This window comes from Pseudochaenichthys georgianus, chromosome 9 (genome assembly GCF_902827115.2).
Source record: "Pseudochaenichthys georgianus chromosome 9, fPseGeo1.2, whole genome shotgun sequence".
NCBI lineage: Eukaryota > Metazoa > Chordata > Actinopteri > Perciformes > Channichthyidae > Pseudochaenichthys > Pseudochaenichthys georgianus.
Genome location: NC_047511.1, coordinates 42,063,917 through 42,090,311, shown reverse-complemented (window position 1 = coordinate 42,090,311; position 26,395 = coordinate 42,063,917). Strand labels below are relative to the sequence as shown.

Genomic DNA, 26,395 nt, shown 5'->3' with positions numbered 1-26,395 from the left:
TTCCTTATGAAAGGAATAAAGTGCACTTGCAACTTTTAAAATTGCTGTACGATTATTTTAATACAGCTATGACTTATAGCAGGGGTTCCCAACCCCCGGTCCGCGGAACCCCTGACTTATAGGACTCAAGCTGTTACCTGTCGCTAGCTTTAATGTCTGTCCCTCTGTCCGACTGTATCTGTGACTTCATGTGAAGCTGTTTGATTTAAGTGCTGGCACTTTGTGGTTGTTTTTTCACGGAGAAAAAGGCGATTTAACATGTAAAAAATTAACCATTCAATACCTCTGTTTCCCAGGATAGCTAGAGGAGTCGTCGACCAAGTGATCGAACGCGGTGCAGAAATCGTCAAGTTCTCCATTTTCACCGAATGCTCCCCACTCCATGTTCACACACATACGGCCGTCATCCCCCTCCACACGCTCGAAGTTCTGCATTTCTTCCATGTAGCAGCAGTTTGTCCCTGTGCCTGAGATCAAGACAGGGGGAAAGGTATAAGTACAGCCATGAAAGAAAAACAATCACTTTAGCTTAATGCCAAAGTAAAAATACAAAAAATAAATAAATAATAAGTCAGAGATTTACTTACAGTACATAATCTAAATAGGGATGCTAGGGACTATATTGGCACGTTATATGTTTAAGCAGAGTAAGGCTTTCAAATTAAAAGCAGCCAGAAATAAACATGAATATTTGAAATGATGCATTTTATCCAAATATATAACTGCAAGTTTTACATGTGAGTTTAGTCAAATTCATTTTCTTGTTTTTTCTAGGGAATGTGTATATTTCGAAAAACATTGTATTTATTGTCCGCCAGTGGCCATCATGATTACAGTAGACATATTAAACATCTAATGCTCTTTTCAGGTTCATATTTGTATGTAGTGTCTCTCCTGTGACATGTCTCGATGCTTTAATGTTCAAAAAGCTCTTTGTTTTTCTCATACAGCACCTCTTTTCACCCTCTGTCTGAAACCAGAGCCCAGTCTGCTCCGATTGGTTAGTGTTAGGAATAAAATCAATATATATGTGGCGTAACTTTAAATTAATAACACTGACTTATTCTGTAACCGGATGTTCACGACATTGTCGACACACTCGACTTCCTGTCTGTTCAGACCATGGATGTATAATAAGAACTGGATACAGCGTGGGAGGCGGGTCTCGTCTTTCCGATGAGAGCTGCTCATTGGCGCAGGAAGACAACATGGCCCAACTTTTGAGAGAGCGAAACGTCACAGATTACCCATCATGCCTGGCTGCCAGAGCAGAAGAACCCGTATGTGCGCTCACAGAGCATACGCTCCTTAAGCCCCGCCCCCGAGCTCCCACTCTCGGCTCAGTAGAATGAATGGAGAGAGAAAAATAAATCTAGATTCGGCTTTTAGTGCATTTTACAACTTTAAGGACCTAATGATTCTAATAAGGGCTATAAGATAGTTCATACTGGGTAGTTAATGTTAGTCAATGGGAATAAGTTGTCACGGACTGATATGGAAATTGCAGTACCGCCGTTTGGACACAACTAATATTTCAGAGTCCGGCGCACTTCCTGGCGGCTTGGTTCAGACGGTGTTAGTAGCATTAGCATGTAGCTAATATTATTTTGTGTACGTGAATATAAGGAGAATGACACGTGGTGTTGCACACGAAACACACTGTCTTCAACTCTCTCTTATTGACGCTGCAATACTATTATTAGGGAATGTTTAAATGACCAACAGATATTAGAAGATTGTAAAACTAACAACAGGAAATTATGACAGGCAGGACGGGCCTTGGACCCGCCCCCGTCGACACTAAGCCAATGGGAGAAGACTTCAGATGATACATATGTGACTCAAGCAGGAAGTCGCTCTCTTTTCTCCTCCCATGCCAGTGGACGGAAGAGCACAGCTGTGACCTTTTGCAAATTCATTGCATCATTGTACCATTGTCTTATTAAACGCTGTTAACTTGTAAATAAGCTTCCTGGACTCTTTTCAGCTAAAACTCAGATCGTAGAAACTCCAACATTAGCTGGTCGTCTCTGTTGTGATTGGTTAAGAGATGTCCCGCCCCTTAGCCTATGAAGTACAATGTGTTGGAGCGCTAGCCAATGAGTCGTTTCAGACAGACAGTGTGTGGGAGAGAAAGTCCCTCTGGAAGGAATGCAGGGGTTTAAGACCATTTACATGCACAACAACCCAATATAACGTAACACACTACAGGAAAGGGAAAACCCAAAAAGCATAATAAGTCCTCTTTAAATTGTATTTCCTCAACAAAAAACGTCACTGCAATTAGGTGGAAAAGATATGTGCATACATTGGTGCTGATAATCAGCCAATATGAGTTTTAAAACAGCGGCACTGCTGGACATCTGCAAAAATTCAATATAGTGCGTCCCTAATTATCCATCCATCCATCTTCTCCCGCTTATCCGTGGTCGGGTCTCGGGGGTAGCAGTTCCAGCAGAGAGCCCCAAACTTTCTTTCCCCTGGCGACATCAACCAGCTCTGACTGGGGGATCCCAAGGCGCTCCCAGGCCAGCGAAGAGATATAATCCCTCCACCTGGTCCTAGGTCTACCCCTTGGTCTCTTCCCAGCTGGACGTGCCTGGAACACCTCCCTAGGGAGGCGCCCAGGTGGCATCCTAACTAGGTGCCCGAACCACCTCAACTGGCTCCTTTCGACGCGAAGGAGGAGCGGCTCAACTCCGAGTCCCTCCCTGATGACCGAACTTCTCACCTTATCTCTAAGGGAGACACCAGCCACCCTGCAGAGAAAACCCATCTCGGCCGCTTGTATCCGCGATCTCGTTCTTTCGGTCATGACCCATCCTTCATGACCATAGGTGAGGGTAGGAACGTAAATGGCCCGGTAGACAGAGAGCTTTGCCTTCTGGCTCAGCTCCCTTTTCACAACGGGGAACCACCACCCTGGTCTGCCACTCCTTCGGTACTGTTTCCGACTTCCACGCAACGTTGATGAGACGTGTCAACCATGACAGTCCCTCAACACCCAGAGCCTTCAACATTTCTTTTTAAAAAGGGGGATCAGAGGGTGTGTGCCAATTACAGAGGCATCACACTACTCAGCCTCCCCGGGAAAGTTTACTCCAAGGTACTCGAAAGGAGGGTCAGGCCGATTGTCGAACCTCAGATTGAGGAGGAACAATGCGGATTCCGTCCTGGTCGTAGAACGACGGATCAGCTTTTTACTCTCGCAAGGATCCTGGAGGGGGCCTGGGAGTACGCTTATCCGGTCTACATGTGTTTTGTAGACTTTGAGAAGGCGTATGACCGAGTTCCCAGGGAGTTACTGTGTGAGGTGCTAATTATAATGTTTAAAAATGGCACGAACACACAGAGAATGCCTCCAGCGAAGAAACAGGTGAGTGGGTTGTTTGGTTGGGGGGGGGGTAGACAGACTCACCTACAATGAGTCCCACCTCACACTGGGGGTCCTCATAGCAGCAGGTCATCATGGTTCCCACTGTGTCGTTAACCACTGCCACAAAGTTCAAGTCAAATTCCTGGAAAGCAAGAAGGTGTATTTATATAGCACACGTCAACAACAAGGCAATCTGAGGTGCCTTACAACTGACATAAAAGCATCAAGATAACATAAGATAAGACTTTATTCATCCCGAAGGAAATTGTTGTGCCAGTTACAAAAATACAATAAACACAGCAGTACAATAATAATAAAACTGTACACTAACAGTGCAGTAAAAAGAGCGATTAAATAACTACAGGAAACATAATTAATGTATATATTAACAGTATTTAGTAGTGCAAAAACCGTAGTGGTAGTTACGTAATTACACGTTAGTTATCGAACATTATTAATAATAATAATAATAATAATATTGCACATGATAGCAGAGTCTTTTGTAATGATGGTAATAGTATTTATATTGCACATAGTGGTGGTGTGGAATTTCTCAGTTCCCTTTGCTGAAGAGTTATATCGTTTGACGGCCACTGGGAGGAAAGACCTCCTGTGGCGCTCTGTGGTCTCAGACATGGTGCAAAAGATTATAAAATCACATTAAAATATAAAAAACTGTCATTAAAGGAAGCCGTGATAAAGGTATGACAACCTCCACCAATAACCCTGGCTTTAAATCCGGAGATCTAGAAAGATCATTAGTTTAGTGCAGCCTCTCGGCTTTATATCACTGGAGAACAGGACATTTGGTAATAAAAGTGTTTTATTGAAGGTTTCTTTAGATTTTGAAAATGTCCGAATGTACTATTCCATAAGGTCAGTATACAAAATGCTTGTGTGACGACCCCTGCTTTAAGGTCTCCTGTGGTGTGTATGGCCCTTTAATGTTCCTCCTCTGCTTGTGCCCGCACTGATTGAGGACACCTGACGCACTGATTGAGGACACCTGACGCACTGATTGAGGACACCTGACGCACTGATTGAGGACACCTGACGCACTGATTGAGGACACCTGACGGCTGGCACCGGAGGATTAAGAGGCCTGAGCCAGAGTCTCGATCTCTCTCCCCCCAGAGGACCGGACCTCGGAGAGCAGCGTCGTCTATTATTTTTTGCCTTGCCCTTTTGTTTGTTTTTGGCCACATTGAGTTTTGCCAAATAAATACCTTTTTCTATACATATTCTTGTCCTTCCCACGCTTTTTGGTTATGGCCAAGAGCCAGGCCATGACACTTGTATAATCACAGACCTTGTTATTGTTGTCTATTCTTAGATTTCTTTTATAATGTACCGTCTATAGGGTCTTACAAAATGTACTTTTCATTATAATAGCTCCATTTATGTTTTTTTCTTTTGGCTGGAATGAAACCTTTTTTACAGCAGACTGTATTTGCCAACCTTGGGAGAGAAGGCAGAATAGTATGGAGCCCGCTAGGGGACATTGAGAAGAACAAAAAAAATGTCATTTAGGTCAATGTATTTCCTGGTCAGTTCGGCTGCTACGGCAACACAGAAACCACAACAATGGAGCGGTTCATCGATTTTACTTTGAGCTTGGCCTTAAATATAAAGATATAACATCAGTGCTTGGCAATAGGCACGGGTTTCACACATAGACTGTATATATAAAGGGTTTCACATAAGTGAAGACACCTCAAGAGAACACTCAGAGCGAGGGACATGCACGTTCCTCTGAGCTGAGTTATTGTCAGATTCGAATTTCGCGGATCAATAATTCATGAACATAACGTTGTAAAAATACAAACAACATGACTTTACAATCATAGCAAGGTAGACAACGAGCTACAGAGTCGTTTTTATCAGAACAGTTCGATACGCGCCGTCATCCGAGCTAAACATCAAGAATTGGTCACAATCTGCAGCTTGAGGAGGGAGAGGAGGAGTGCTTAGGGACCGTCTACAAACTGCAATGGAGTTTTGCGAGATATCGCAAAAGTATTGCGAGATCTCGCAAAGGGGTTTTGCGAGAGTTTTGTTCAAAACTTTTTTTTCTTTTCTTCTCCATGTCCCTTAGGGGGCTGCGTAGAATAGTGCTCGTTTTTTGACAACTTAAAAGGTAGGGTAGGTAAGAATGGAGAAACCAGCTCGAGTGCGCTAAAATGTGAAACTACGCAGCCGAAAAAAATCTGCCCCTTCCTTCAGACTTCCTCTCAGAGCCCCTCCTCCAACACACACGAACGCGCACATGACCAATGAGGGCACGAGATGAGTTTGTGCACAGATGGAAGGCTGACAGGCAGGTCGGCCATCCAGTTACTTTAGCCGGGCCGGCTCAGATGATTGGTCGTGCTTTTTAAAGCGCCACGGCTTCCACAGATGAAATATTTGTATGTTAAAGCATTTATTGTCAAAGCATTTCATGTATTCATTGTTATCGGGATGTTAAGAGCACTCCATGGAATATAACAAAAAGTGTTTCTGAAGTGAATTACCTACCCTACCTTTAAGCTCCAGCCGTCCGATGATTAAAATCCTTCAACCTTTTAAAACAGAGTTAAAACCACCAATATCTTAAAAGTTAATGGTAAAAATGTGGCTTGAAACTGGGTCAAAAGCTACCGACGCATGTACAAAGGGGGTATGCCGCCATTACAGGAGAGCAACAGATTCACAAAATGTAAAGATTTCTGTTTTACAATTCTTGGAAGCACACAATATACATAAGTCTTGTCATTTTAATGCAAACATGTAACCTTTCATAGGCTTACAATATGATGTATAACTCTCATAGTTGCTATGATAATATGTGCCATAGCAACGGGATATACTACATATAAACAGTATAACTGGGTTTGGACGGAAACCCTTTAACAGACATTTAGAATAATAACTTTTTTTTTACAGCTGGTTAAAGTTCACCTTGATTCTCACTTAGTTTGTTTTAGTAATCTGTAAGCCTTAGATATATACCGAAGATAAAAGGAGAATAGGGAGGAAGAATGAGGGACATATGGGAGCCGTTTGTAAGACACAGCTCACTCTTCGTTATAGTCTTCTAGTGTCCACATTCATGTAATGTTGATGCGTTTACTGACCCGTCTGCGGCGGACAGCATCTTTTAGTAACGTGAGGACATCTTGTCCTTCACAGCCGCTGGCATTGAAACCTTTTGTCCACTTCAGAAGAATTCCCTGGAGAAAAGGACAGAAGTGATTGGTTTGTGTGACAGGAGGAATTATTGCAGTGATTTAAATGTTGACACGATCTAGGGTCAAGTTAGAAATGTGTCTGTCTGTAGAGATCTGGCACCACTGTCACTATTCTCACGTGATTTGTATTTATTTTCTTTCATTTTAATTTAAGACTGGTATTCATTTAGATCTGTTCAACTTGAAACACATTGTTCTTAGGAAACTTAAAGCTTCCGTTTTAACTCAAGTTTTTTTTTCTCATGCGATGCAAAAAAAAAAAGAAAATAAAGTGATAAACTACACTATGTTTATTTAACCCTTAGATGCACGAGTGACAGGACCCTACACTCTTCCATAAGTGGGTCAAAAAGGACCCGTATTAGAATAATATGTGTTTTTATGCCATTTCTGTCATTTTGGAAAAAACGTTTTGAACATGTCGATGCAAAGATCTCCACTATCCTGAGACCCTCACAGTATTCAAGTCCCTTTTGAAAACTCATCTCTTCTCCTCTTGTCTACTCACAGCCCACCCCCCATCAATCCATGCCGATTAATCAAGTTTGATAGTCCTATACCCCCCACCCTAATCTTCCCTTATATTGTAAAGCGATGTTGAGTCCTTGAAAAGCCCTATACAAATATAATGTATTATTATTATTATTATTATTATTATTATTATTATTATTATTATTATCATACTGACGGGTATCAGATCTTGCTGTGTACAATAATCTTCCTGAGAGGTGTCACTTGTGATGTCGTCTGTGTGGTCTACAGTGAATGTATTCCTGACAGCAACAGGTGATACGAATCAAAGGTTCCCAGAGGATCCCATAGGAAATGCATGCGGGTCATTTTTGACCCACTTATGGAAGCTTGGGGTAGCAATACAAAAACTACAATTTCTTAAAATGTACATTTAAAATTTGAATGGCATGATATCCCTAACATGTTTTTTGACGATTAGCTGGAATATGAAATGATAAAAAATGTAATTACAAAGATACTTCAAGAAAACACCTCACCGGGTCAAAAAAGACCCACTTATGCATCTAAGGGTTAAAGAACAATTACTCCATCGTGCTATATATCATTATCGCCACATTAAATCACTGCTACGGTGGTTGGATAAAAACACCTGAACATACCCGAGGTCTTTGTTTCTGCTCAACCTTCGCAAAGTGAGTTAATTAAAGTTATCAACAGTTTCTTCAGCTGTACAATTATAAGTTTTGAAATGCAACAGAATTTTTGTTTCACTCTCTAAAAAAGGACTAATTTCTAAAAACATAGTTGAGAAACATGGTCAATGAATTACAAAGAAGCTCATGTATCCTCTAGGGTTTATGGTCTAATGCTCCTCCAAAAGCATTAGTTTGAGTTCAACTGAAATGGATCAGGACAAAAAGTGAGAGAATCTTTTTTCCTGAAACTCTCAGCATCTCTTAACACAGAGGGGACACATGTTCATGTACAAAAGTGGATTGTCCATAATAGGTGAACTTTAATAAATGTTGCTTTTGGAGGGCTGCCTTTCAGCTCTGCTTGATGTTTTCGACCATGAAACCCAAAGCACTAGCAGCCTGCACTTACAAAATCCGCTCTTATTGTAGACATTGGACATGTAAGAGGGGGTGCTTCATGTTTAAGTGCATGATGCAGGCAGAGCTGAACAATAACGCCTATAGTTCACTGAGAACACACTGTGATTTTGCTTAGGCCAATAACACAAGCAAAAAGAAGACGGGCTGGGCGATATAAAGTTTAACCAGATACCTCAATATCAATATTCTATTGGGGCTTTCCTAAAATATGTTAGGGTTAATGTTAAAAAACATTTTTAAATGTAATTATAATTATGTGGATATAATCACCGAGTGGGTAAAAGACAGTAATACAAAAAATAAAATTAAACCCCCTTGTGCCTATTACGATGTAACAAATATGTAGATTTATTGCTTTGCCCAAAAAATAAATATCCTTTTCTCTGCACTCATGCTGTTATAATTAAAATAAAAGACCTGGGAGCAAACAGATATTGATAATGCCAACTAAATGTACTTGAAAATGTGCACATTTAATTCAATTTGTTTTCATATGCATGATAGGCAGCCTTACACTAATAATGAATATTAAACCAAACGTTACCTGATCTATTTTTGTCTGGTAACAGGGGAAGGAGAATGTAAATCCCAGAGGTAAGGATGCTCCACTCATGCCCATGTATTCCAGAAAGTCGGCAATGCAGTCCACGATGTGGCTGAAAAGCTGTCACACAAAAGAGAGAAAAACACTGAAAATGACTGAAGTTACGTACAAAAAAACAGCACGCAAAATGACATACACAAACCAGTATGCCGTCGAGGCCAAAGAGGCATTCACATGCTCCTTGGATTGTCACATCTCCCTAATTGTGAAGTCATTATCCCAACTTCAGTGTATTCAGAAACCTGTAGTCGTAAAAAGACAACAACGCGGGTTTCATTTAACATTTAAACCTTATTATCAGTTCGAGAGTTATTGTTCCAACGACAGGTGCCGTTCAAAGGAATTCTGCTTTGGAAAATCAGTTTTCCAATTATTTCAACACCGCATGAATGCAGCAGAAATGTTTAATCTTACAAATGTTAACAAAAGTAAAACAACTTTAATGTAGAATAGAATAGAATTGGGAGGGATGAACCCCTCTTTAATGGTCCCACATGCAGAGCACACAGTGACATGTGTTCTCTGCTTTTAACCCATCCTAGCACCAGGAGTCTAGTACTAGGAGCAGAGGGCAGCTATTGTACAGCGCCCGCGGAGCAATGGGAGTGGGTGTCCGGTGCCTTGCTCAAGGGCACCGCAGCAGGGCAGGAGGTGAACTGGGACCTCTCCAAGTAGCAGTACACACTCCATATTTTAGGTCTGGTCTGGGACTTGAACCGGCGACCCTACAGCTCCCAGTCCAAGCCCCTACTGACTGAGCCACTGCCGGACGATACAATGTCTCTGTATATCTTTGACCTCCTTGGGAATTAAGCTAGATGGTTTTTTGTGAACGTCCTCCTTGGCCAATGTAACAAATTGGTGTTATTGTGTTCCACTGTTGTGACAAAACTCTTTATACTTCACAATTAATAAAATCGGTTGCTTGTAATAATGCACTCAACATAGATAAGTTACATTCAGAGTTGCACTCTTTTATCAGAGGACCAGCTTTTACCATTAGATGATTGAACTTCACAAACATGGCAGAGGTTAGTGTAACCACTTATGTGAAATACTCAGAGATGGCAAAAGTACACACATCCTTTACTCAAGTAGAAGTACAGGGGTACGGCCGCCGCTTCCCCCGGGCCTGTTAACTCTGCTTCGACTGTTTTCTGTAAATGAGATGTGCGGTTGCCCTGATGTCTCAGACAAGCCTCCCAGCAGTCCGACTCTCCCGGTAACCCGAGAGCGCCTGCTAGTTCATCAGATAGTGGTCCTTGCCTTGTTGTTAGCTCTCCAGCATTTTGAGATGTATGTTGGATCCAGCTCTTGGCCAGTTGTTATGTTTATTTATCACAATTACATCATATTCTGGTCTTGCATGTACAATCACACTCAGCGTCTCGTGCAATGGGCCCTGTGTACTGTTAGTGTGTGTGGTTTCACAAAACCTGTGGGCTTTTGTCTTAAGGGAGGGGGAGTTACGGCCGCCGCCTCCCCGGTCCTGTTAACTCTGCTTCGACTGTGCCCTGTTGCCCTTGGCTGCTCACCTCCTGGCCCGCCTCCGAAGATGGGATTGGAGCGTGCCGGGCCCGACACACTCCAATCCCAGCGCACACCTTCCGGAGACGACGACAAAGCCTGTGGACAACTATCAGTCGGAAGGCTCTGATGTGTGAACTCTGATCGTGTGACGCCTCTCGCTACTTGCTCTTCGATCACAGACAAAGCTGTTAACTGTGTTTAACTGGTGTGGTCCGTATTTAGTGTAGTGTTGTTGTGATTAGATGTGTCTGTCGAGAGTAGCTTAGCATTACGTTGACTGTTGTCCTCGAGCTTGGCTGTGTTTTCTTATAGCCTCCTTTTGTTAGTTTGTACCACTTTGATAGTGAGGGTTGTTTTGTTGCTATTTTGTTTGTTGTATCTATTTCTTTGTATTTACTTAGGCTCTCTTTTTAGAGTACTCCTTTTGTTGGTCGCTCATTTAAACCTGCGCCCTTTTGGCCCTTTTGTTTGCTCCAGGCTGCTTGCCTTACATTTTGTTTATATCGCCATTTAATAAACTCCTTGTAATTATTACCAATTCCAACTGGTGTGTGTTGCTTTTCCTCTTCCCCTAGTACAGATACTCGTGTTTAAAACGTCTTCACTCAAGTCAAAGTAAAGAGGCTTTGAAGTGTACTTCAGTAAAAAGTACCCATAACTAGCAGCTGCTTTAAAGAGTACCTGACCTCCCTTTATATTAATAGAACAATAATGTCATTGTTAGCTAATGAATGTTTCCATGCCGACTAACGGCAACATGACAACGTTTCCATTGGTCCCTCTTCTTTAGAGAAGACCATGAAGTGATGGATACACGGATCGTGTTCCAATCAATAGGCACGCAGTGACTCTAAAGAATAATGATCACGCACCAACACACATTCAGACTAAAGGAACCAGCTGTTTGGAAAATGAGAGAAGTAGAAAGTACAGGTATTTGTGTTCAACATGTAAGAAGTAGAAAGTACAGGTATTTGAGTTCAACATGTAAGAAGTAGAAAGTACAGGTATTTGGGTTAAAAATGTAAGAAGTAAAAGTAAGAAGTCATCAGAAAAATAAGTAGTGGAGTAAAGTACTGATACCAGAAACATGTATTTAAAGTGGACCTATCATGCTATATTTGAAACATATATTGTAGGGCCATACCTATATAAAACATGTCTGTGAAGTTTTTTTTTCAAAATACCAAACAGATCATGCATTGTAGCCATGCCTCATTTCGCTCTATTTGCTCTATTCCAGCCCTGTCTTCACAAGGGCTGATTCTGTGGCAAATGAGCTGCAGCTGACCACGCCCCCCTGCAAAGGAGGGGGGCGAGGCACGAGCGTCATGTTACCATGCTGTTACCATGCTGTTACCATGCTGTTACCATGCCACGCAACCTCTCATTCCCCTGATAGGTGGAGAGTTGCCCATATAGGCGGAGCACCCCGTTTCTGACGTCAGAACAATTTCAAATCTGTATCAGATCCGTTGCAGCCCCGTTTTTAGAGATTTGGGTATGAAGGAAAAGAGAGGGTTGTGTTTTCTGACACTTGGTGAGTTCCCTGACACCGAGGACACATCTTCATGTATAAAAGACGTACACAAGTGCATTTTGCATGATAGGTCCCCTTTAAGTACAGCAACAAAGTATTTGTACTCCACTACTTCCCACCTCTGGAAATACTCAAAGTACTTTAGGGATGGCTAACCTCTTCCCCTGTGCCCTGCATGGTCTCCTGTGGGATGCTGTAGATCTTGTGATTCATGTCCACATTGTGTCCTTTTCCACTGCGCACTCGCACCAGAAGCACCCGGAAGCTGGAGCCCCCCAGGTCCAGAGCCAGGAAGTCCCCGTGCTCTGAGGAAGACAATCAGGATGAGAATCACAAACGCAAACATAACAGCATTATGCAAAATGCTAAAATGAATAACAAGTCAAGTGGTCTGTTTTTCTCTTAAGGCAGGGGTCGGCAACCCGCGGCTCTTTAAGCCCTCTGCTCTTGCTCCCTTGAGCTTAGACATAAATAAGAAGGAAATTAAATAAAGGTATTTGTAGGACTATTTAAATGTTGTTGCATGGTTGAACATGTTTCATATCTTGTATTTTGAGGTGATACTGTGGCACATAAATAAAAAACAAAACGGTTTTAATTGGGTAAACTAAAGTATGCGTCACATCCTGCTGCAGTCCCGCGCCAGCGCCTTTTCTTGCAGGCGAATAACCTGACCCCCGGCTCGATGAGCAAACTATGGATAAATCAAAGAAAAGAAAAGTACCGGAGGAACACAGAGGGTTTCATTTTGCGTGGTTAGAGTTATCTGCTTTCAAAGCAAACGATGCTGGCTTACCGGTATGTTCAATATGTAGAGAGAAGTCGAAGGTGCTGCAGCCTTTACGTATCGAGGAGAAACACGGAAGAGGAAGACAGCTGACGATCTTCAGTCATAATTCAATCAGTTTACTCTTTTTAGGGTGCAGCTATGTTTTATTTATTTCAAAGTGGGTCCATTTTAATTGTATTTTTTTTCCTTCAAATGTGCAGGGGACTCCCGAGTGCTGTGTTGATTTATTTTAAAGTAGGCCTGTGTATTATTTTTTATTCTCCTTCTGAGTTCTTTTTTTATTATAAGAGGATAACAGTTTTATAAATAATAATTGCAAAAAAACTGTAGTTGTTGTGTATGATATAACAATAAATACAACTTTATAAGCTATCAAATATGTGTTGCGGCTCAAGACAAAACAAATAGTTGGAAAAGGGGGCAAAATGGCTGTTTTGGTCAAAAAGGTTGCAGCCCCCTGTCTTAAGGGGAGACACTTCAGGTAAATAAGATAACGTTTTTACCCAATAGATATCACTCTAAAAAAAATGGATGTAACAAGTTTTTCTGACGATGTATGTATTAATATCGAAATTAGGCATTATTTAAAAATATGTGGACATTAACATACTTTTCTAGAACAAAAATCTGAACAATGCAGCCAGGTTTAAAGTTCTTGTTGCATTTTTGTGACATTTAAGAGTTAAAGGATTTCACAGAGGGATTTTGATATCTTTGCATCACTCGATAAACAAATGTAACTGATAGAAATCACCATGAAACGTCCCCAGCTGAATACATTATATTATATTGCAAATAAGGGAATAGGGAACATTTACTTAACAGTTAACTAATTAAAAATATTAGTTCTAGTATAATAAGTTAGTATATAAACACCTGTGTTTATGAAAAGTTTATTTTGGATGTGTTCTTTCCACTTCGATAGCAAAATAGTGCATGAAAAAACAATCCTTTTTGTAATTATTTAGCCTTTAAAGCTTAAGAACATTAATTAATAATAATTAACTAATGAACTTGGGAGCATTTCCCACTTTTTCCCCACACTTATTTCCATCTTCCACTCTAGAGCTACCTGTTCCATCCGGAGTGTCTCTCACGTAGGAGGGCAGCATCTTGAGGCTGGACTGCTCATGGTTTTGCTTTGACAGTCCTCGCTCCATGTCCTCGCTCATCCTCCTCTTCACATCCAGCAGCTGCTCTCGGCTCAGACGCAGGGTGTCCAGGACACGCTGACGCTCGGCGTGTTGAACTGCGAGACGGTAGGCGACCGCCGTTACCATGGCTGCACCTTTCCCGCTGCCACACTGCGACTGCAGGAAACGCACATCGCAGTCGGGCACGAGTCGCCGTACCATCTTGTGGAGCCTCCTGGAAAACCTGAGAAAAAGGAGATACATTTTGTTCAATTTATCTTTTGTTTTTAATCCTGACATCCCTTATCTTGCAAGTTTAAATGCAGAGAAAATCATAATTATACTATTTATGTGTTACTAGTTTGCCATTAAAGTGGCCATTTGTATGTTCAACTCTATTCAGCTGAAAAGCAATCACTCCTGCTTCTATACACTGAATACTGAAATCCCTTTTATGCATTCATTTCTGGCAGTGAGTCAGTCAGTAGGGGCTTGGACCGTGAGCCGTTGGTTCGCCGGTTCAAGTCCCCGAACAGACCTAAACATGGAGTGTGGACTGCTACTTGGAGAGGTCCCAGTTCACCTTCTGGGCCCTGCCGTGGTGCCCTTGAGCAAGGCCCTGGACACCCCCACCCCCCACTCCCATTGCTCCCCAGGCGCTGTCCAATAGCTGTCCACTGCTCCTAGTACTAGGATGGGTTAAATGCAGAGGTCACATTTCACTGTGTGTGCTGTCTGTTTTGTGTTATGCTGTTGTGCCACATGTATTGTTGACATTTACGTTTTGTTCTGTTCTGTTATATGCCTTGTGCGGAATGCTTTGGCAATACTATGTTTAACATGTGGTTCTGCCAATAAAACCCCTTTGTATTGTATTGAGTTCAGGAACACTCACTCTGAATGGTTCTTGTAAACGGAGCCGTCCACTCCAATAGTGGTACGCAGCTTCTCTGCCGCTTTGTTGTCCCGGATCTGCCTCAGCACAGCCACCAGAGCAGCAGCACACAGGTGAGCGGACCGCGTGGAGACCACCTGACACACCCTCTGTGTTGCTATGCAGTCCTCCACCAGCGGGTCGAGTCCCAGGCCCCGGAGCACCTCCTCCGCACGCTCCACACCTTCCTCCTCCCTGCAGGAAAGGCAATGAGGTGTTTTGTACAGGAGACAATTTAAAGTGCTTTAAGAAAAAACATTAAAGGTTATGCAAAATCCACTTGTTCATGTCTCTTCTACATCAATATGTGTCCCCTCTTCTACACGTCTCTTCTACATCAACACGTGTCCCCTCTTCTTCATGTCTCTTCTACATCAACATGTGTCCCCTCTTCTTCATGTCTCTTCTACATCAACATGTGTCCCCTCTTCTTCATGTCTCTTCCACATCAACATGTGTCCCCTCTTCTTCATGTCTCTTCTACATCAACATGTGTCCCCTCTTCTCCATGTCTCTTCTACATCAACATGTGTCCCCTCTTCTTCATGTCTCTTCTACATCAACATGTGTCCCCTCTTCTTCATGTCTCTTCTATATCAACATGTGTCCCCTCTTCTTCATGTCTCTTCTACATCAACATGTGTCCCCTCTTCTTCACGTCTCTTCTACATCAACATGTGTCCCCTCTTCTTCATGTCTCTTCTACATCAACATGTGTCCCCTCTTCTTCATGTCTCTTCTATATCAACATGTGTCCCCTCTTCTTCATGTCTCTTCTACATCAACATGTGTCCCCTCTTCTTCATGTCTCTTCTATATCAACATGTGTCCCCTCTTCTTCATGTCTCTTCTACATCAACATGTGTCCCATTTGTGGAAAGAGACTCTGAAAGTTTCAGGAACAAAGATTCTCTCTCTTTTTGATCCATTTATACAAAAACCTGTCTGAAAATGAGCTGATCAGATGTTGGCCACTTTATGATGTCATAACGATGTGTTGTCTTGTGTAACCGTTAGCCAATCAGCAACCAAGGTAACCCCCCCCCCCCACCTTATCACCTGAATCTCCTCTAGAGCACCATTGTGTTCTTTTTAACCAAATCTCTCTCAGAGGGGCGTGGGGAGGGAAGTGCAGACAGAGAATCAGCACTTTGGAAACAGGGCTGAAACAGAGGGGATTATGGGTAATGCTGCAATGATCTGATTGGTGTTTGGAGCCAAACACTTCAGAGACATGTTTTGCATATATCTGAGAGCTATGATATATTGATGAAAAACAGTATAATAGGGGACCTGTAAGACAAAAAACCTCAATTTAAAAGAAGTCGCAATTTTCTTTTCGGCATAAAAACTGAAAGTAGAATATAAATGACATTCAATATAACCTTTACTGTTTACTGTTATTTTGAAAAGCTTTGCCACTTTAAATTCTGCACATATATTATTTTTCCTGAGTAATTTGTCATATTCTTGTTGCACATTTATAGTACAATTGTATTTCTTGTTACCAGTTTTTAATTATAGTTAGATAAGATAAGAGAGATTTAAAAATGCACAAAATATGAGCAATATGAAGTGAAACGAGACTGGAGTTGTCTCATCTGTGTCTATATTGCAATTGTATGGTGAATAAAAGCAGTCACCTTATTAGTTGAAATTAATTTAAATGTAAATAGAAAACATGATGCAATAATCTCACACACTGTTGTTGCTGCTGAAGGGTTGTGTGTGTGTGTGTGTGTGTGTGTGTGGGTGTGTGGGTGTGTGTGTGTGTGTGTGTGTGTGTGTGTGTGTGTGTGTGTGTGTGTGTGTGTGTGTGTGTGTGTGTGTGTGTGTGTGTGTGTGTGTGTGTGTGTGTGTGTGTGTGTGTGTGTGTGTGTGTGTGTGTGTGTGTGTGTGTGTGTGTGTGTGTGTGTGTGTGTGTGTGGTCTTTTTTTGTTCCCTTGACTATTGTTTGTATGCATTTATATCTGTCTTTATGACTGTTTCGTTTACTTCTGCACCAACAAATGTCCCTTTATGAAAAATTAAGTTTACTTGAGATTGACATGTTCCTCACAGATGTTGTTATTTGCTGTAATATCACGGTGTTTTTAAAATAAGTTAAAGCAGATGTGTATCTCATCGATGGAATCAAACTTGCTGCCGAGGCATATTCGTCATGGCACCCTTCAATATCAGTCCTGTACTACGAATCCAGTTCAACATAACCTGGATATGTTTGAGTTACCCGGTTGGCCTAATCCAAAACAAACGCGCTCTCGCTAAGCGGTCCTACGACGCTGGTTATCAACTCGGTAACTCAAGCCCGGTGTGTCCTATCTAGTAGTTATGTGCGCGTTCACATGAAAGGGGCGGGGCTAGCAACATTAGACTAATCACAAACATGGAGAAGCGTACTGAAAGCGCGGCATTGGGATATATATATTTTAAATCCTCTGGAGCAGAGAGGAGCTGTGGATTATTGTTATTGATGAACGCATCAGTGTTTCTTAGGGTCAAAAACACTAAACTCACAACTTAAAATTAAAGCGTTTAGTTTATTTAATGAACGAGCACATGTTCAATGTGAATAGTGACAGTATATATAGATTAGTTGCAATTTGGTGCTATAAATAAAAAAAGTATTATTATTTTTTTTATTTTTAAACACCTTGAATTTCAGGGGGGGTGCGGGGGTGCGGGGGTGCGGGGCACCGTTGGCGGGAATGGTAGGGGAAACACTGGTATGTCACACTGTAAGTGTTGCATGGCCAGATACGGCTCAAGAAGCTGACTCAGATAAGGAAATATATGATACATTATGATGTGATATGTGATATGAATGATAATGGGACACATCGACATCTGCACCTACAGTGCCGCGGACTGTAGGCTACTTAATGTTACTCTGATCCGGTTACTTATGTTGTGGCAGATATTTAAGTAAGCTTTCTTAACGCTAATGTTATAATAGTCAGATTGCTCGGAAGATGGGAGGTGATATTCTATTAATGTTCACGTTCACACAGTTGGTAATTTTTGCCGGCCGTCTTTCCTGCAACGGCAGTTTTCCTGTATTTCCTTTCTCCTGTAATATGACTTGATCGCTTTAAACTCCGCACACAGAGCTCTGATTGGTCAGCAGGCGGTGCTTTCACTGAGCTGATCTCTTATCCTGGAACCAAACCTGCTCCGGAGCAAGTTAGCCGTTCAGCATAAGTTACCATGGAGATCTAGCCCGGTAAGAAGAGAACCAGCGTCGTAGGACCGAAACCCAGAGTTTACCCTGAAGTTAGCTTGCTAATTGAAAATCCGGCTTCGTAGTACAGACCTCTGGTTTCTCCTTCATTTGCATACGATAATTATTTGTCCCTACCACTGCTCACTCTGGGGAAAGTGTGGACAGTCTTTTTCTTTTAATGTCAGGGAGATCCCGTCCCCTGCTGCACAGGTGTCTCATTACTGAGAGTTCACGCTGTAGCAACAGGAACATATCATATACGGATATACAGTTTATTAATTATCACAAAGTCTGATTTTCACTACGATGATGTTGGCCGAAAAACTTAATGAGAACGATTTCATTATGAACATTTTAATATAATATAATAATAATTTCAGTCAGATGTATCTTTGTTTATTGTTTATTTGTTGCTGTATTGCCATGTGAATTATACTCAAAATAAGTAAGAAAGTGGAGAGAGCGTGTGCAACTATAACCGTACAGCAAAAGCACTTTAATCAATGATTTATGGTGTGTATTATTAACATGATACATCTTTTATTTTTTCAGGGTTAGGGTTTAGTTAGTTTATTACAACACAGTTACTTAAAAGTTAGACTTTAAATGTAATGCAAAGGTACTTTTTTTGTGCAAAAAGCACATTCGCCAAAAGTAAGAGAAAACATTAAATGATTTAAACATATAATACTGTGTGGTGAGCACTCTCATCCATCAGGTGATAAGATGTTCAGGCCAAGTTAAACAAACCATCAGTCTTTTTTGTGACCTTGAAGACGCTTAACCTATTCTCTAGTTCTTAGGGGTCAGCTGTCAACACGTGGGTTACATACAAGTACATAAATGCAAAGAGTGCAGCCACAGTGAACTCTCCGCTGTCCGTCTCTCCTTCACGCCTGAGCTACATGTGTGGAAGAACACGTAGCAAATACTTTTGATTAATGTTATATTATTCATGTAGTGTTCAATCTCAGCTCAGTGTGAGAGTGTACTGCATTTCAATGTCAAAGAGCAAAAAGCAGTAAGAAGCAAATCTAATTTAAGCAAAAAATGTAAAGACCCCCACAGTTCCTTCAGGAAACTAAGGCTTGAGTTGCACCAGAGCAAAAACCACTGGCAGGCAATTGAGATGTCTACAAGGATCAAAAGATTGAATAAGTGTCTCTTAACATTTTTTATAAAAAGCTGGAAAAAAGATAGCTTTTTAATGCACTGCAGAGCTATTCAATTGTAAAGCATATAATTGCGTTGTCAATTAAATTATTGTAATAACTTTAAAGTACAAGAAGTGTGCACTGGACTCTATATTGGCAGATATTTAATATTAAATAATTGGGATTAGGAGCAAAAAACTTCAATCAGGACTTTCCCAATTTCTGCAGAGGACGCTAAAATTATCTTTTTTAATAAATTAAACTTTCTAAAACACACACACACACACACACACACACACACACACACACACACACACACACACACACACACACACACACACACACACACACACACACACACACACACACACACACACACACACACACACACGTACTTGTCAGTGTCGATGCCGTAGATGAAGCTGGTGCTGAAGCTCCCTTTTTTGAGGAGCTTTGGTGAAGTCTTGCCCTGGAACAGCAGCTTTTCTTTGGTCATCCTCACCAGGATGAGACGCACCACTTCCCCCAGGTACAGGCCGCTGATCATCTTCTCAAACCTGCACAGCAACACAATACAAAGAAGCTAAAGATATCCTCACATCCATAAGAGTTTCTTTCAAACTAGGGCTTTGCAAATTGCAATGAAAGAGTATTTGCAAAGCCCTCGTGTCCACATGTAGACACTTTGCAATACCGCTTATACTGCAGTAGCTACTATCAAGTGTTCTTGTGATGCGTGTGCCATATCACGCATCATATGCACCTTCACTTCCCAGCATTACTTGAAACTGCTTGTGCAATGTCCACTTTTTTGACCTGTATTTAAAAGGTAGGGTAGGTAAGAATGGAGAAACCAGCTCGAGTGCGCTAGCATTTGAAAGTAGGCAGCCGGAAAAAATCTGCCCCTTCCTTCAGACTTCCTCACAGAGCCCCTCCTCCAACACACACGAACGCGCACATGACCAATGAGGGCACGAGATAAGTTTGTGCACAGGTGGAAGGCTGACAGGCAGGTAGGCCATCCAGTTACTTTAGCCGGGCCGAAGCAGATGATTGGTCGTGCTTTTTACAGCGCCACGGCTTCCACAGAGGATGTTTTTTATGTATTTATTGTCAAAGCATTTCATGTATTCATTGCTATCGGGATGTTAAGAGCATCCCATGGAATATAACAAGTGTTTCTGAAGTGAATTAGCCACCCCACCTTTAACTTGTGTTTTATAATTGTTTATGTGATAGAGATTATGCAATGTTTTTAGTGTTTGTTGATTATATGTACCGACCTAAGGACTGCCAAATCTCCTCTCTTTCCTGAGATTAATATATTTGTATGCATGGTCCTTGTTGAAATAAATACATAATGATAACTCCGTTGTAGTTACTTTCTGATGGTTTTTCTTGCAGAAAGGCAGCATAGAAAGCATTCTCCAGTAGATCTCAGATGAGGGTGTGTCACTTGTACATGTGATGTTTTGGTGTTGTTGTTTTGTTTCTTTCCATTAACTGTCAAGTGGGAACAGAGCTTGCGTTAACCGAATATTTTCCGTCTATGACGGATTTTTTTTAACAATGACGGAAAAATCTGAAAGTCGTCCGTCATTTTGACGGATTAGAACAAACTCAGAACAGCGCCACAGTTTCCCCGCAGCGAGGCTCCGGTGTTATGCCGTGTTATGCATGCCCGCCCAAAAGGAAATTATACCGTTTCCAAACCGAACTTTGCCGAACAGATCATTGAAATGTCTGGGAGTATTTGCTTTACGCTGTGCGCGCTCCCGCGAGGTGCAGTGGACATGCATAACACAGCGCTAACAGTCCCCTGTTGACAGTTCACGAGCGTGCTCCCCCCCCCCCCCCGGCAGAGTTGTGTACAGGCCGACCAACGGGTAATAATGGATTTTGACGGAAATGTTACGATCCTGCTCGTCAAAATGACGGGCAGCGAAAAAGTCTAGCGCAACCTCTGAGTGGGAAATAAGTATTTTTGGTAGTACGTTTTTGTGTTTCTCTTATTATCCTACGATACTGTTATGAAGGACAGACCATCTATTTTTATTTATTTTAGAAAGGGGCAGCTAATATAAGATTATGTTCTTCTCCCTGCTCCTTTTCGGTCAATGGTGTGTTTATAGAGACATGTTTTGTAAACAATTATTATACATTAAGTTGTGCATACCATGATCGGAACAAATTAAATGAAAAACGTATGAGCCATATCAAGACATAACTTGAGCTAGTCTGAATAAGATAGTTACATCTGGCCGTTTGATGTGTATTATATGAATTTAAATACAAAATGTCCATCCCTATATTCTTATATGGACTGCAGGGCTAAAGGGGGTTTGCAGCTTTATTGATGATTGAATGCTTTATATTGCAGTCACAAATCTCGCAGCTCGACTTTTGCAGGATACACTTTTTTACTGTAATCTGCAAAAAACACAACTAATAAAACCATGTCCTGAATCAACTAGTAATAACTTCCTTAATCAATACTTCTTCTTCAATACAAAGCTTGTGGCTGCACATGCTCTCTCCAAGTGTACAGCCTGATTACCATCTGCATGATATGAATTATGTGTTTCTGTTTAAATATGGATCTACAGATAGTAAGAATCATTAAAGTAAGAACATTTGACAGATTTTCAACAATCCACGGTGTATGTATTTGCACGCTAAAATCATATATTGCCATTAAGAGATGGAAATCTAAAATTCTTGCAACTATTTCTCTGTAAACACTGACTGGAATCATGTAGCCACATTCACTGATTAAGTCTGTGTGGTCTTATACATTTCATGTCTAAATTACAAGCCAATATTAACCATTAGCACCATTATAAAAGTCAATTCAGCTCATCAAACCAAGTCAGTGTCACTGAGGGTGGAAACTATTCTATTTCTATTCTTCCTGATTGTCACGGAAGTGATCTCTGGGCCCGGCCTCCGTTACGGGTTTAGCTTCATTGTTGTTGAAAAGTGTTTCCCTTTCCTCATGTCTGTTACTCCTGATTATGTTCACCTGGTGCCCTGTGTGGTCTCCCCCCCCCCCTGTGTCTAATTGCTGATTAGTGTGTGGGTATTTAGGCTCTGTTTCCCTGTCTGTGTTAGAGGTAGTGTGTGTGAGATCCTTGTGGCTGCAAGCTGTGTTCAGGGAGAAACAGCAGCATTGAGGCTGTGTGTCATGTGTTCATGATTTAATAAATGCCCACACCGGGTTGTATTTTGGACGTTCTGCCTCTGCCTCCTTGCTTGGTCGGGCCGCTCAACGGTCAGCTTCACACTGATTAATAACATGTTGTATATTTAAATATGAATGTCTCCTTATATAAAAATGAACATACATATAAAACGGGAACACTACACAGGGTACCCAAATCAAAATATTTGTTATACAAAAACGAAGCTATTGTGTAGTGCAACCCTGTGACAGTGGGCACTACACTACTACACTTAAAGGGGCCCTCTTATGCTTTTTGATTTCTTTTTTCTGTAGTGTTACATATGTTTGTGTGCATGTGAATGGTCTGCAAAGAATAAAATCCCTGTGTTCCTTCCAGAGGGAGTTTCTGTCCCACAAACGCCTCCATTGGACTTCTTTGTTTTCTTCCTTAACATAATGATATCAATATGTAACACTTGGGTTTCTATTGGCTAACAATCTTAACACATTGTACGTGATAAGCTAAGGAGCGCGACATCTGTAAGCGATTGACCAATTATAACAGACCAGCTAACCAATCAGAGCAGACTGGGCTCAGGGTGAAAAGAGGTGCTGAAACACAGGCAGTATGAGAAAAATAAAGAGCTTTTTGAACATTAAAGCATGGAGACATGTCACAGTAGAGACACTACATACAAATATGAATCTGAAAATGAGCACACCATGTCATAATAATACTATAATACTAAATATATCAAATTAAAGAACCCTTGATTTGAGGACATTCACTACTGAGTGATGTTTCATGTAGTAGTAAATCAGATACGCTCAGAGAAACTCACAGCTGCTTGCCAGGGTTCAGAGATCCTGCATCTATCTCCCGATCCACGTCTGTGCGCAGGTCCTCCAGAGCGCCATCGTCTCCGAAAGCGCCCCACTCTGTGTTCACACACATCCGGCCCTCGTCCCCATCCAGCAGCTCCAGGTTCCTCATCTGCTCCATGTAGCAGGCGTTGGTGCCAGTTCCTGGAGGAAAGGAATGTTTTAGCATTAGAATTACAGAGTCGTTTCTAACCAAAAGTTAGACCAGGAATGACAAAACATTTGACTGCAATTCATTCATGTTTGAATCGAACTAAAACCATTATCACCCTTTCCCTTTAAAGAGCCTGTGACACCATCCCAACAACTGTTGTGCAATGAAATATTGGGCCACTAGTCATCTCGAACCGTCAGTTTAAAAAAGAAGTTGCGATACCGTTCCGATAAATATCAATAATTTCGAGGAAATTCCTTCGACTCATTTTGAAGTTTTGGGGGAAACCGGAAGTGACGTCAATGCGGGAACGCTTCACCGTGCGGCGAGAGAGCCAAACACGGACAAAGTGTGTTGTCATGCGTAGAAATGGTGAATTACTGAGATTAGGCACGTTAATAACGTTTTAATGAAGTTGATTACAGTATATTCATATTTGTCAGTGCTTTCATGTCAATTCGGCGACATAAACATAGATGATCGTGGTGAAGATGATTAGGATTAAAAATCGGCAGTGAGAGCTGCTGAATTTCCTCCCGTCGGATGTGATATAAAAACAAATTGATTATTTTTGTGGTTGTAAACTCAAGTGGATGAAACTACATTTATTAGTGCTTTCATGTCAATTCGGCGAACATATGATACATGAAATGATGAGTAAGGATGATGATTAAAAATCGTTTGTTTGAGCCGGTCTGCATTTCCTGATGAGAAAACAAACCGATGCTTTTTGTAGTTTTAGTACACCAACGTGGATTAAACGTGTGGTTTTTTTACCACAATGTTGGGGAAATTAATGGATAAAATGCACGGATTATTATTATTATTATTCCCACTCCGATCGGGACACGAGGTCTACCGTTTCCCCGCAGCGAGGCTCCCCACGTTGACAGTGTACGTGGGCTGGGTGCAGTGGCGGACTGGCCATCTGGACGAATCCCGATGGGCCGGTACCGAAGTGGGCCGGTCGGATAAGTCACTAGCACATCCCCCGATCCCCCCGTTGACAATTTACTAGCGGTACCGAAGTGGGCCGGTCGAGTGTCCCGGGATGATTTTTAGTCCCAGTCCACCACTGGCTACATGACCGTATGATCGCCCATATTGACGCACCTCATTCCTAAACTTCTAACAGATACAACATAAACCGATCCTTCAGCCTCATATGAGCTCTCAGACACGTTCAACATTAACCTGTCATCGCTGTCTGAGCTTGCTGCTGTGTGCACCATCGTGCGTTTACATCTGACTGTATATATATAAAGGTTTACATGCAGAAGCTGGGATCCTGGACGGTGCAGCTGGAGCACTGTGCCCGCAATGACGTCACCCATCATTTGGCGGGACTTGAAGAATCCCCGAGAAGATCCAGAAAATGGTCAACATTGAAGGCAGATTAATGGTTATCAAAGTACAAATATCCAAAATCAGTTCAGTAACGATTTTCAAGGGGACAATATTTACTCAAATTGATGGGTTTGGATGATGGGGAAACTCGTGTCACAGGCTCTTTAAGGCCACTAACAATAAGGGCTGGGTATCGCCACTGATCTACCAAATTGATTGATACTTTTTGATACTTAACCTGTGGCTACCTTACTGCTATGTAATAAGTATGTAAATGACGTAACAAAGTTGCCCTAATTAAAAAGAATAACACAATTAATTTCATAGTGAAATTCAATAAATAAATACTTTATTTCATGTAATATTATAATCGTTAAATATGGCAGGATTTAATACAGTTTTGTTTTATATGTTACACCAATATGCGTAAGTGTTTGTTGTTTCGTGTGCCTAGGAACAAATGTTTATTCATGCACTGGTACTGCATGTTTTGTTGATACACTGGACAACTCAACGTGGGTTGACGTCTTTATTGAAGCTCTGCTGCAGTCTGTGACAAGTGTGACGACCCCTCCACACCACTAGGCGCTCCGTGGTCTCTCTCTCTCTTTCTTTACAGGATCCGGTGCTGTGGGGCCGGTGTCAGCATAGATATATATAAACAATAGATGGCTCATGGGAGATTTTCCAGCGTAGCTGACTGGCCGCCATCTTGCTACAGTTAACAGTTACTCTGATTCGCGTTATGGTAGCTGTTGTAAGGTGAGTGATCTGCAAAAAATACTCTTAACTCACTGAAATCTTGACTGATTTACAAACGGTTTGGTTTATTATAAACATGATTAGCATGGCTATGATACAGGATGCTTGGACATGTTGTAATTGCAGCTTTTCTTTGTGTATGTGGTTGTATTTATTAGCTGGCTAATAACAAGAGGCTGTCAGTGAGACCTAGTATTACAAAGTTGACCCAGCAACTTTACACCAGTGGGAGAGGCAGAACTGCTCTTTCTTTTCAACACAACTTAAGTTACACATGATTTCTTCCAAGTGGTTTGGCTTGTTAAAAACATCTTGCATTATGATACAGGAATTTGCTGGCTTTGTGTTTACAGAAGTACCTGACTATGCCGGACTTTTGTGCAGCCTACGGATGCTCCAATCGCCGCTGTCTGCAAACAAGAACCCGTGGGATCACCACATATGTTTATGTTTGCTCAGTCTAATAAACCCATAACATGGTTGTGAAAGAATACCAAAGCTGAGGCTGGACGATGATTGATTGTTGGTGTGCCATGTGTCACCTTGTGTCTTATTGGTTTTGTGTTAGACTGTATTTTATTGTGTGCAGCTGGTCCTTATCTCCAAAGCACATTTAAAACAAATAACCTTGAAGTCCCATCTCTCCCCACCTGCTCCTGCTTCCTACATCCCCTCCACACCACACCAAGTTGTTCTTCTTAATAATAATAATACATTTATTTTGGGGGGCCGCCTTTCATAACACCCAAGGACACATAGGATAGTTTATGTTTAAATTGTTCCCTATATTGCATAGGGGCAATATAGGGAACAATTTAAACAGTGGATTTTGTGATATATCAGCCGGGGTGAGACAAGACAAACCACAAATGGACTACAGAAGGACACAAAAGGACACATGGTACAGTTTATATTATTCTTGGTCTTTTTTCAATAACATATTTCAAAGGTTCTGGATTTGTTTACAAATCTAGACACTAAATA

The 26,395-nt window shown here is 41.5% G+C and overlaps 1 protein-coding gene across 1 annotated transcript in view; it reads right to left on the bottom strand.

The window, feature by feature from the left end:
• Positions 1 to 276: 276 nt before the first annotated feature.
• Positions 277 to 26,395, bottom strand: part of LOC117452095 (hexokinase-2-like) — a 51,766-nt gene continuing 25,647 nt past the window's right edge. Inside the window, exons 7-15 of the mRNA XM_034090566.1 lie at positions 23,109 to 23,292; positions 19,499 to 19,660; positions 14,688 to 14,921; positions 13,732 to 14,036; positions 12,026 to 12,174; positions 8,740 to 8,859; positions 6,493 to 6,588; positions 3,419 to 3,518; positions 277 to 467 (exon numbers count right to left, since the gene is read on the bottom strand). Of these exons, the coding sequence (XP_033946457.1) occupies positions 277 to 467; positions 3,419 to 3,518; positions 6,493 to 6,588; positions 8,740 to 8,859; positions 12,026 to 12,174; positions 13,732 to 14,036; positions 14,688 to 14,921; positions 19,499 to 19,660; positions 23,109 to 23,292 (1,541 nt within the window). The remainder of the gene's footprint in view (positions 468 to 3,418; positions 3,519 to 6,492; positions 6,589 to 8,739; positions 8,860 to 12,025; positions 12,175 to 13,731; positions 14,037 to 14,687; positions 14,922 to 19,498; positions 19,661 to 23,108; positions 23,293 to 26,395) is intronic.